This window comes from Lagopus leucura, unplaced genomic scaffold (genome assembly GCF_019238085.1).
Source record: "Lagopus leucura isolate 7727_CA_CO unplaced genomic scaffold, USGS_WTPT01 Super-Scaffold_100001, whole genome shotgun sequence".
NCBI classification, from domain to species: Eukaryota; Metazoa; Chordata; class Aves; order Galliformes; family Phasianidae; genus Lagopus; species Lagopus leucura.
Window position 1 is genome coordinate 98,246,060 of NW_024962262.1, and position 12,482 is coordinate 98,258,541.

At 47.3% G+C, this 12,482-nt stretch overlaps 1 protein-coding gene across 3 annotated transcripts in view; it reads left to right on the forward strand.

Moving 5' to 3' along the window:
* Positions 1-738: 738 nt before the first annotated feature.
* The window catches only part of VANGL1 (VANGL planar cell polarity protein 1), a 42,246-nt gene continuing 30,502 nt past the window's right edge, over positions 739-12,482 (forward strand). For 2 of the 3 annotated variants that reach the window (XM_042867634.1, XM_042867636.1), the window contains exons 1-3: positions 956-1,005; positions 7,953-8,227; positions 10,053-10,179. In XM_042867634.1, coding sequence (XP_042723568.1) covers positions 8,145-8,227; positions 10,053-10,179 — 210 coding nt within the window. In that variant the 5' untranslated portion in view covers positions 956-1,005; positions 7,953-8,144. Of the gene's footprint in view, positions 757-955; positions 1,006-7,952; positions 8,228-10,052; positions 10,180-12,482 lie in introns of those variants that run through there. The other variant, XM_042867635.1, reaches the window with a different exon arrangement.

Consider the following 12,482-nt stretch of genomic DNA (forward strand, 5'->3'; position numbering starts at 1 on the left):
GAGGAATGCAGCAGGGCACTGGTGCCTCAGGCAGGTTTGGGCACGAGTTGATACAGAACATAAGATGGACACCATCACTTGATAGCAGTCTCTTCCAGCTCTGTCATGTGCTGGAACACACAGTAATGTGCTGCGGAAACTATCTGACAGCAGTAACTCCAGTGCTATCTGCGTTCATTCCTTTCACTGGCTGCATTGCTCTTGAGTAATTCAAGTTGCAGGACTGGAATCTAGGAGGTCTGGCTTTCTTCTGTGCATTCTCACAGAAGAGGTTTAGGTTAGACATTAGGAGGAAGTTTTTCACACAGAGGTGGTGACACACTGAACAGGTTGCCCAAGGAGGCTGTGGATGCCCCATCCCTGGAGGCATTCAAGGCCAGGCTGGATGTGGCTCTGGGCAGCCTGGTCTGCTGGTTGGTGACCCTGCACAGAGCAGGGGGATTGAAACTAGATGATCATTGTGGTCCTTTTCAACACAGGCCATTCTATGATTCTCACCTGTGAGTTCATTGTATGGCCCCAGACCTTTTTTCAAACGGGCTGTCCTAGAGAAAGGAGCACCATGCAGGCACAGAAAAGGTGAGGTTGGGAGGCACGGTGGGTTAGGCCTCCAGCGCTGGGGTGCCTTCCCTCACCGCAGATCTCTCCGAGCAAGGAGCGCAGACAGCAGCCTCTCGCCAGGGAGGGAGAGAAACACGGGGCCGCAGGTTTGGAGGGCGAGCGGAGGGACGGCTCTCCGTGCCGCGCCGACGACAGGTGAGGGGCGAGGCCGGGCCCCGGAGGGGGAGGCTCGCGGCGGGGCGGCCACTCCCAGCGCGGTACAGCCGGGACCGGGCGCACCCCGCCGGCAGGGCCGGGCCGCGCGGCTGGAGCCGGGGGAGGGACGGGGCGGTGCCGGGCACAGGAAGCGGAAAGCGGCGGCGACTGCGGCCGCCGCCGGGGGAAGGCGGCGGGGCACGGCGGCGGGTCGGTGCCGGCTGAGCGGCATGGGGCGGCGGCAGGCAGGTTGGTCGCTCCGCGTGTTTGCGTGCCCGCGTGGGGTCCGCGCCCTCCTGCCGCCGCGACTCCGCCGCCGGGCGGGAGAGGATCCCGGCGGCCGTCTGCGTCTCCGGGGCTGGGCGGTGGGGCGGGCGGCCGCGAGCCCGACGGGGAGGCCCGGGGGGTGAGAGCCACGGGCTCGGCTGGGCGGCCCCGTTCGCCGCGCTTCTCGCCGGAGCTGCCCGCTGGGAGAGCCGCTGGCGGGGTACGGGAGCGGCACGGCCGCGCTGCCCGGCGAGTGGGCGGCTGGGTGCCTGCGCTCATGGCGAGCAACGGAGCGGTGATGTCTGGTCGGCGGATTCGCGGCTGGGGATCTGCTGCTTGGGAGCTGAGCGGAGATTCTTCCCCGCGCCCCGGCGCTGCCGATTCGCGGTGCGGAGCTGAGCGCGCCCAACAGAGGGCAAAGCTATTCGCTGCGTCGGGTGGCCGCCGTGGAAAACACCCCCGTGCCTTATGCGGAGGATCTGCGGGGTTACGAGCGAGTCGCTTCGGCTCCGCGTTTGTCCGTAACGCGTTGGCCGCGGATTTTTCCAGCCATAAAAAGTGAATGCGTGAAGTGACACCGAACACTGCATTCATTCCTTGAAGTCTGTGCGCTGCGGAGTGCGTGCTGTGAGGTCGCTGGGCTGTCCCGGCTTTCGGAAGAGTTGCGGAGCATTCCCAAACGATGTGATGTTTGCAGAGTTTGGCCTTCAGCGTGCTTGGCTATTCTTCCCCGCGGGAGTTTGGCCGCAGCTCTGAGACCAGCGCTAGTTTAATGGTCAACTCGTTACTAATTTCGAAAAATAAATGGTGAATGGAGCCTTGCAGAAAGCCTCCCCACAGAATGCTCTGCATGAGCCACACGCGGTGTTGGAAGGGCTTCCAGCCTTGTGCCAGCCTCCCGGGCACCCAGCTAGCTGCCCTGCAGTCGTTGGCTTTGGAACGGGCTCAGGCGCTTGAACTGTGCCTGCTGGCGCTCACCCAAACACAGAACTCCTTGTGGTTGCTACTGTCCTTTTGGTTTTAGTTAGCAGCGGCAGTGTTCTTGTTGTATTATGGATACGTGTACCTGGCAGGGCTTGCTGCCACAGAACCACACAAGTGAAACACAGCCTCTGTGACTGCGGTTATCCTGCAGAACTGAGCGTCTTGCTACTTTGGTGGCCTTCCTTCCATCCGCCCCTCTGACAACCAGAGCTGAGAATGGTATCAAAAATGTCACCGTGCTCTTAGGGATCATGTGGCCCTTTGTGCTGTGTCGGAGCTCGAGAGACGGTCTTGAGCAGAGAACCGTGACACTGCTGGAAGCAGTCATTGTGAAGGTTTGGCAGAAAGAGTAAGTAAACCATTTTCAGAACTACCTCAGGAGTTTTAATTCATCATCAGCTACCTGATTTAGGTTGAAAAACTGGTTGTTTTCTCAGGGGCCAGTGCGCTTTGTTCTTGCCGAGTCTACTGGTATCTGTTATGGATTGAGCAGAAGGAGAGCATCAGAGGGAGCCTCCGTCCTGAGGGTTTGTTTAGGGTCTTTAGACATATTCTTTAAAATCCAAATAGACAATTCAAGAAGATGTGGATATCCTAAAGGAGAGGGTATGCTTTTGATAGAGAAACCTTTATAATTTATAGCCTTTAATTTTATCCTGGTATCTAACTGCTGTGGATACAAGTAAACTTTCTAAATGAGATGCGGGTACCATCTGTTCTGGTAGGCAGTCTGAAGCACAAGCTTCAAGGCAGATTTGCCCTGTTTGTTTCAGCAAGGCTGTGGGGTTATAGGTACCAGTGTTGAAAATTGAGTTCCTGCATATGTGCAATCTCAGATGCTCTGGAATAACAAGAAAACACGGTCCTGGGATTGAGAAGTGCTTTTGAAGGTCCATTAACGTGGGAGATGGGAAAGCTTGCACTCCTTGTACTACTCTGACAAATTAGCAACTAAGGTATAATTTGCATGATTGATGACTTGGATGCTGCTTGTGTGCTTCACAAACTTGGGCAGCACAGATGTGGTTCTTACAGTGGGCATAGGGCATCCTCCTGGGAAGGGCTTGACTGATGGGTCCTGCATGGAGCTTCCCAAGTTGTGGATCAGCTGTATGTTGAGGTGGTGTGCTTGGAAACACTGCTCCCACGGTGCTGGTTTTGTTCAGGCATTTTTGTTCTCGATTGAGAACATGATCATGAGAACACTAAATTTTCGAGTCTGCATTATGATTAAACATGCAGGTGGATCACTCCAATAAATTAAGTGGCTTTTCTTTTCTTTTTGAAATATCCATGTCATGGACTAATGGCTTTCAGCCCAGGGGCTGGGAATTCCCGGGGGTCTGTGAACTGTTTCTAAGGAGCATGTGAGCAGTGAAGAAAAGAGAACACATCGCTAGAGGGCTTAGATTTGCTGACTGCTAAACATTTATTTTTAGGATGAGGGGCTTGCAAATCAGGAGCCACCACCATTGAGCAAAGGCTCTGGTTTACCTACTTCAAGGCTAGATTGAAACGTATTTAATGACATGCAGAAGTATATAAGCTTTTGGAAAAACTTTTTCCAAAACAATAACTTCCAAGAGCTTGTTGGCAGTTAAACCTAATGGAGAGCCTTGGCTCTGCAAGTAGATCAGTGTGGGTGAACTCTTGTGCTTACAGGTCACACTGCTGGACTGGGGCCCACTCAGGAAATTCAAAAGCAAGAGGTTCCTGTGGCATTGCTCATAGATCTTTCTATGTGTGCAGTTGAATGCAGTGAATTACGTCGTTTTTTTGAGGTGAATAACAGGAATGTGTTGTAACTGCCGAGTCAATGCTGCCTCTGGAATGTTTCCTGACTGTCCAGCAATCTTTTAATTATTTCTGCTCCTGAAGCCTGATGCTGTCCCTTAGCATGGCTCTTGGGGTTCTGCATGTTTAAATCTGTAAAGCTCATCGCAATCACTAGCAGGCATCCTTTGCTCTTTAGGCTACTGTAGGAGTGAGGCCTGCAGTGTGCTGAACCAAAGGTGCACACGTACTTGTGGGCACTGGTGGCTGCTTCTGGATATATGTAAACTCCATATGACACTTCTGGATATTTGAAACTCCATGCACAAATGGGTAAGTTGACTCCAATAGGTTGCAAGATCTGAACTGGGTAAGAATAAAATTGCACAGGCAAAAGTTTCCAAGCTAGGCTGGGATAGAATCGTTTGCCTCAGCTCCACAGGGGGAAATCCATTGGGAAAGCATGGGATGAAAAAAAAAAAAAAAAAAAAAGCTCTTGTTTGCGTTTTCCCTCTTTGATTTAAAGATGTAACTTGCTCCTTTAAATTTCCCTCAGGCCGGGAGCCAAATTGTGCTGCCTTGAAGACGATCACAAAGCAAACTTCACTGGAAATGGAATTGGGCTCCCAGCATGGAAAATAGCAATTCAAAAGAACTTTTTTCGGTAGATTTATGTGCAAATGAAAAGAGGGAGTTACAGCGAGTTGCATAGCTGTGTAAGAACTATAATTATAGTGATCTCTTCAATACTTGGGGTAACTACATTTCTCCCCTGTGGTGCAGGATTCGGCCATGCTTCTTGCCAGACTGACTGGGGTCCCCAAATCTCCTCTGAGGCCTCCTTAGCATTGTTTCCATCAAGGAGTTCACAGTAAGATGAAATCAGCAGCTTCCTTCTTTCATCTGTGAGTGAGGGAAAGGCAAAGTGAGAGTCTCAGCCCTACTACTGGCAGCAAAGTGTGCGCTTGCACAACACGCTTGTTTGCACACAGGAGAGATCCTATCCACCCTCTAGGTGTTTGCCTCTGCCACTTTCCATCGCGGGGTTGGTTTTGCTCTTTGGTGCTGTACTATGAACTGGGTCACAGAAAGGACCCAAGACAAAAGTGTGGCAAAGTAGGGAGGGGAGATTACTACTATTTTTTTTTTCCTTCCTTACAGTGGTGGTGTTTGCTCTCTGAGAATTGTGTTGACACAACTGAGAGTGGTGAACTGTGGTGTGGAGGTGGGAGCTACTTACACCGTCTTTCCTGTCAAAACCCAAGTACAGTGCAGCTGTACCCTGAAGCCAAAGGAGCTTTGTTTCACACGGGGCCAGGTGCTCTGCAAACAGACCATGCCTTCTGCAGGAGGTGTAGTGATCTCTTGTGAAGCTGTTTGAATTAACTGGATTGTGCTTCTCATTCGCACTTGTTTCTGGAGGGATGAGGCCCCAACTGATGGGGGCCCCCCACCTCCTTCCCAGCAATCCCAGAAGCTTTCTTGGGATAAGGCTAACCCCATTCCTGCCACAATGTAGTCCAGGAAGTAGGTGCCCTGCTTGTTTGACTGCAAAAAGTGTACCTGGATTGATTTTCTCTGCAGACTGTGCACCTCCACCTTAGATTCTTTGCTTCATTCTAGCTGGACTGGGCTTGCAATCTAGGCTATCTTCTGATGAACAAATCTAGGAAGCCTTCCGAAGGTCAGCCTCAATTGAGCACCAGACAAAGCCAGGCATCTTCTGCTTTTTCCAGCGGAGGTTGGGTAGGTTTGTTTTATTCCCAGTTGCCGTGGTGGGAAGAGCTGTTCAGCCCCCAGTACATCCTGCAGCTGGAGCAGGAGGTGGTGCCGAGTTCCTGAGTTCATCACATTGCTTTTGACTGCAGTCCAGGAGGCTTAACGTTTTTTGGTGGCCTGGTTGTTGACTTTTCACAGAGCTATGTCAAAACCGTTGGTCTTGTTTACAGAGAAAATGAAAGTTGGCATGATCCAGCCTGCCTCAGTGCTCCCATGTTAGTCTTACTGTGAGGCTGCTTCCCATGCCCAGTGCTGCCTTGCTTCCCCCACTGCCAAACTGGAACTGCATGCTTGTGGTTCCTGTCTAGGAAGCCTGGGCATTTTTTCACAGCAGTTTCTATCTGCTGAAATATTCTCTGACATCTCTAGCTCTGAGTCTTCTGCCTGGGATTTGGGGGGAGAAAAGATAAGCAATCACGTGTGTTGAAACTTCCTTCACAGGTTCCTCTATGGCTTTGCCATGTTTGTGAACTTGGTTGCTCTCTCTCCCTCTAGTAATGCCACAGTGAGTGGGTTAATCCCATAACATTTGTTAACACCTCTTGTGCTTGTGAGGGTATTGGTGCTCACAAGGTCCTTTAGTGCTCATCTCTGTTGGTATAACACTGCTTTTTGGAGCATGGAAGCAGGGATTTTAAGGAGGTGGCCTAGCTGGGTAGAGCTAAAAAACAGCTTTTCTGAGTCCTGTTCTGTTGCTGGAGCCGTAAGTTCCAGGCTGTGTGCATCATGTCTCCCTGGCTGGGGGATTTTAGTTCCTGTTACAGTCATGATGCTGTATTTCAAACTGTGCCGTGCCTTGGCTTTGTTTTTTGTTGTGCCTGTACAGTCTAAATTCGTCATTCTCCCCTTCCAAAACCAGGCGTTATGTTTCCATTCTTGTTTGTCCTTCTAAATTCTGTGCTTCCTTTGAGGAGCTTTTTGAGGCACGATGTTCCCTTACAGCCTAGGAATTCATGTGTGCTGAGGTTCTCCAACACTTCCTTCCTGGGAGCCCTGGTGAGCTCAAGCTTCGGGTAAATGCCTGCAGCTCCACATCATGCTGTGGGCCAAGGAAGCCTGCGGAGCCTGGACTTGGTTCTTAAGCAGGGTTTGTGCATTGCAGAGGGCTCTCTGCTTGCTCATGAGCTTTTCTGGAGGTGTTGGTGCAGGAATTCTGTGGCTGGAAAGGGAAGCTGGCCTAGTATTAGGCTTGGTTTCTGTTGCTCTTCTTCTCTGGGAAGGTAGAAGATGGAAAGCAGTTGTTGACTCTTCTATTGCTAACAGCTTTAAAAAGCGTTGTGAGCAGAGAGAAATGGAGGGATTTAATTTTATTTAAAGCAGTCTTTTGCCTGCTCATACTTCCACATGCCTATAGCCCTCTGTCCTGCCAGTGTTGGCTCAGGGCAGTGGTCTGGCAGGAAGCATGGGAGAGTGCTGCTCCATGTCAAACCCTGCACTGTGCCACTGTGCTTAATTCCCCATGGCTGGGGGGAATTAATTCTTCCCTAATTCTTCTGTGTTCTTCTTCTGTCTCCTTCTTGGCAAATGCAGAATACAGAGTTGGGAAGTAACTGGATGTCTGCCTTTATTTTTTTTTTCCCCACAGGGTTCAAAGTTCTTGGCGTGTAACTATTAGAGGCTGTTCTGTTATTACTGTGTTCCCATCCCAAAACAGACAGCTTTCTTCTGCCCTTTGCAGATAGGATTTAAGCTTCTGTTCCAAGTGGAGATGTGCCACAAGAAATGTTGGCCCATATAAGCCAGTTACGATCTCTAATCAACTCTCCCTGGTGCGATTAGTATGTGTATATATAGCTATAACTTGTAGTAAAATTTAGTTCTTCAAGGCCCAAATTAGCTTCGGAGGCAAAGGTGGCAAAGGAATGGAGGCACTCGCCGTGCCATCGATTGTGTAGTAGCAAATGCTTGTAAAATGGGCACACCTTGCGGCTATGAAAACAAAGCAGGTTCAGACACGGTGGTCTGATCGTTCGCAGCATTTCTGCTGGGATAGTCACACACACCCCCGTCCCTTCCCTCAGGAGCAGCAGACTATACTGCTGGTATTCGGGATGTGTGTTATGGGGATGTGGAAGTCAAGCCCAGTATCTTTTCTAGGGGTGAGTGTCTGTGTCCAGGATGCCCAGTCTTCACCAAGGCTCAAAGGTCTTCTGCAAGTGACTGAAGCTGTTTCAGATTTTTGGATAAATGGACTAGATTTCTACCAGCTTATTTAAAGCTCTGCAAATGGCTGTGTGTCTCCAGTGCAGTTCAGAAACAGAGATGGGGTGAGGTTGTAAATTGGGCACAGTGTGATGAGCTAATGACATGTGGCCGAGTGGATGGGGGTGAGGGAATTAACACAGCGTGAGTGCTGTTTTGCTTTGCTTAGCGTGCCTATTTGTTTTTCCTAGGCCGATCGTGAGGAGCAGAGCTCCCCTCCTCCTGCCTCTGGAAGGACTTGCAAGTGAAGAGCGCTTGCTCCCCAAGGACCAAGCCTCACTAATGACTGGGAAGCAAAGAGTACTCAGGAAAGCACTTTTATCACGGACTCCACCTCAGGAGCACCGAGAACTCGTCTTCTAAACAAAATCCTTGTGGACCCCATGTCTGCTGCAATGGATACAGAATCGACGTATTCGGGATACTCCCACTACTCAGGTCACTCCAAAAAAGCCCACAGACAAGGGTAAGAAAATATTTATTTTTGATTACTTGCTGCTTTAAGCTAGGATGTGTCCTGTGGAAAAAGAAGAAAAAAACCAAAAACGTAAGCCAGGATGTAATCAACGGGGCTACAGCTCTAGAGGCGATGCATGCCGAGAGTTCTCCAGAGGAACCCAGAGACAAGATAGGAAGCAATTATGCCATTATTTTAATGACATTCAAACTGTTGCTGGTATGCTGGGGTTGCATGTGGCTGGAAAAATTGGAGAAGCGCCATGCGAAGGAAAAAAATCACTTGACTTTGCTTTAACGTGTGAGGGGTGAATAGAGTCTCTGGGGAGATGTGTCAGACTTCCTAAGCTGATACTTGCCACTTGTTTCTATTCTGATACCATTTCTTTATTGTGTAACAATAAGGCTTCCTTTCTCCCCCTCCCCATCCTCCTGACTTCTCTTTGTTGGTGGTGTTTTTTTCTAATAGAACTTAAGTGGTGCTTGAGTCCACAACAAGTCCTTTATCAGCGTTGATTGGATTTGAAGGCAGGCTTTTGTGAACTTGAATAGCGAGTCCTCTTTCTGTTTTGGTAGTTCAGTGCCATCAAAAAACCTCTTACTCTAAGACATCTAATTACTTGGAAAGTATGCTTGTTCTTCTTTTTTCGTTTCCTTTTTTCTTTTCCTTTTTTCTTCTTTTGTTTTTTTTTTTTTTAATCTTCATCATTAGCTTTACAAGCAAAACTGGTTCCATTTATGGTCTTTGTAACTTAGAACTGAGTTGGTCCAAAATAACTTTGCATTTCATAAGCAGTTATCCCTCATGGTTGGAAAAAGAATTCTTCCATGAAATAGCCTGTTTGCTGGCAGTCCAGTTCTTGAGTAAAACATCTCATTTGTCTTTCTTCCCTTTGTCCAATACCTTTTCCTTTAACATCACCAATCCATGCCCCAGTGTGGATTGCTCTTTGAAGTTCAGAATGCAGTGTGGAAAGATGTCTTACAGGTTTTCAAAACAGCATACCAAATTCTAGAGCCTCCTATTGCAAACAGAAGGAAGTTTCATCCTATGAAACCTTTTTTGGGATTACCACAACCCAGTGCTGGGACCCTGGTCACTCCTGGGCTTTAACCAGTGTCTGAGTACATGAGGGTCTATGGTGCAAAGGTCACCGCCCTGTCCAGGTATGAAATGGGAGGGAAGTACTGTCAAGCAGGTTGATCAGGCTTAATTCATTTTGGGGCATTCTCATATTAGAAGCCATGGGGTCTACAAAGGTACTCTGACAGTGAGTACTGCTCTGCTGCCATTGATGTTTTTGCTCTCTTTGTGAGAAGTTAGCTGGGAATGCAAATAAACATCACCAATTGTCCTACAGTGTTGAGGTCCCAGCTGACAAGATTACAATCTGTAGGAACTGAGGTTTCCTTGTGTTACCTTTGCGTGTCCCCAGGGACACCCTATCAGAGGTGTATAGCTGTGTAGATCAATTAGTCCCAAATGGCATTCTCAGCTGTTGAGGGAATGCAAGCTTCCCTTTTAAGCCCAGCACTGCCATTTTAAGAAGAGTTGAGATAGTAGGGATGTGCCTATGTCCCTGTGGTGACTCTCTTCAGTAACTGACAAGTTAAACTGCCCCAGCCACAGGGCTGTGTGCTGTTTTGGACAAGGTCACTTTCTTCCTCTCCTGAAGCTTGTTCTATTGCAAATTACATCAGTGTTGATCAAGGGGTGAGCAAGCATGACTAAAACCAAATTCTTAGGGCACCTGCTGCAAGTAAATTAAAGGTTCCAAGCTGTGCTCCAGAAACTCGTTAGTAACTTTCTTCTTCCCTTGCTCTATTTGGAAAAGGAGTCGGGACAGGCACAAATCACCACGAAGCAAAGATGGCAGTCGGTCGGAGAAGTCCGTCACTATCCAGACACCTCCTGCAGAACCGCTGCTCGGGAATGACGCCTCTCGAACAGAGGAGGGCCAGGTAAGGAGGCAGAGAAATAAATGTGGAGTTTGATTTTTGGAACAGAGCCTATGACTTTGTCTCATGTGAATAGGAAGAGGCATGTTGCTTACATGCTGTCAGTACACTACCATGACCTATGGCTACTGTTTATTCATGCATTACACTAAGGTCTCATCAGTTTTGTCTTTCCTGAGAGCATTGCTTTTGACAGCACCAGTGCTGACATGACTTACCCCTGGGGCACTGATTTGCTTCTGTTTCCAGAGTGTTATCTGCCAAGCTCTATAGAAACATGTGTTTCCATCATCTCACTGTGCAATATTCAGGTCAAGCCTTTCACCTGTGTGTACACTTTTGTCTTTAAACAGGATTTGCACGGGATCGTAGTGTCAAATGTTAGGGCCAGTATCCCCTAATAAGAAAAGGAGGCAAGAAGTATAAAGGTAGTGCAAAATAGCTAGGAATTTAGGGGAAAAACCCTCCAAATTCACTGAAACTAATATATCATTATTAATAAATAAGAAGAGTGCTTATTTTAGGCTGTATCTAGGATGGATCCAACACTCTTTGCGCTAGCAGTTAATGTGAAGGTGCGTATTCATTAGCAAAGAATGACTGATTTTGCAAGACAAAGAATTCAGGATGTTTCCTTACTTCCTGGGTTGCATTTTTGGTGTGTTTGTTTTTGGCTATGGGGCTCTAACTTCATTCTTTCAAAACAAAATTGCCAATTTTCTATTCAGGTTGCATATGGTAGCCCTTACATGTACTTCCATTTAGTATTTGTAATCAAATATTTTTTTTCAAGAGTCCCAGCTATTACTTTGAGTACATGTAAACATTCTGGAAAATTTATAGGCCTTTGTTTTCATGCAGACCTCCTCAATGCGTTTTAAAGTCAAAGGAAATTGAATAGATACATGAGCAAGACTTTTCTCCTGGGAAGCAGAGTGCCCTGGATTGGATTCAGCAACCTTGTACCATTTGAGATTTAGACTTATATTTCCATGTAACTGCATGATTTTGATATTTGTGCCATTTAGAATGGGAGGAACTGTTTGAAGTTGTAAACTGGGACTAGAATTGCCTGTTTTCTTCTGAGCTGTAGCCTTAAGCCACTTTGGTGTTTCTGTCCCTTCTCTGTTCTGCACAGCTTCTCAGTCAATCAAAAGGATGAAATCATGCAGAGCTATTTCGTACATAAGCATAAAATACTTGAAATGCTTAGATTGTTTTACTGGAGACATGGGCAAAAAGGAAAATGAGACAAGATTATACTCCTTTCAGGAAATCTTACTGTACAGGTATCTCTTCTCTGCTTTGATGAGGAGTGACTCAAAAAGCCCTTAGATTACTTTGCGTTACTGTTTGTTTGTGGTTGGTCTATCTCAAAACCCTACTCCTGTAGGCAGGGAGGTGTTGAAGTGCATTGGAAGTTAAAATACCAAAGTTGTTCACAGCAGTCTTGCTGCTTCTGTCCTCTGCTCTCCCAAAGGTTCTTGAAGACTCTTTCCTGTAGCTTTTATAGAGGTGAATAATGCTTTATATTCAAGTGGTAAGTAGGAAACCCCTAGTCTTATGTTCCTGCAGCGCTCATGTCTATAAGTATTGTGTCTTGTGTATAAAATGATGTCTGTTTCTTTAAAACAAAGTGCTTAGCTCAGCATATGTAATTGCCAAAGTCTGGGAGAAGGTGTAAATCCTATATATCCTATCCTATCCTATATATGACCGAAGCTGCAGAAAGAAAGATTTGGGAGGGTGAGAGCAAAAGCAAAATATGCACTTCTGAATGAGCCTTGAGCTACAAAGGTGTTGGGTGCCAAGCAGCAAAACGTGCACTGACGTTGTTTGGTACCTATTTGTGAGAAGTACCAGGAGTCTTCTCAGGTATGAGTCACTTCAACAGCAACTGTGAGTCAAATCCCAAACCCACGTCTGTCAGTACAGCTCTTTGGCTGTGCCAGTACCAAGAAGTAGCAATTGAAGGCATCACAGGATGGAAGTATTATATTAGCCTGCAGAAGTCCTTTGAAATTAGCAGGGAAAGAAATTAGGCTTTCTGAATGCCTTTTGCAATCTGAAGCTTGATTATATTTGCAGTATAGTAAATTTAAAGCATCATACCAGAAAATATTTTCAATGGCTACGTGTGATTTTTTTCAAATTTAACTTTTATTCAAATATATTAGCCACTGAGGACAATGCTACTGTAGAGGAGAATAAAAGAAAAGGTAGAATAACTTGCTAGAAGTGTAATTGCTTCTCTTACAGATGGAAAAACAATGTGTGAACTTGTTTATGATTGTGTAATGACTGCG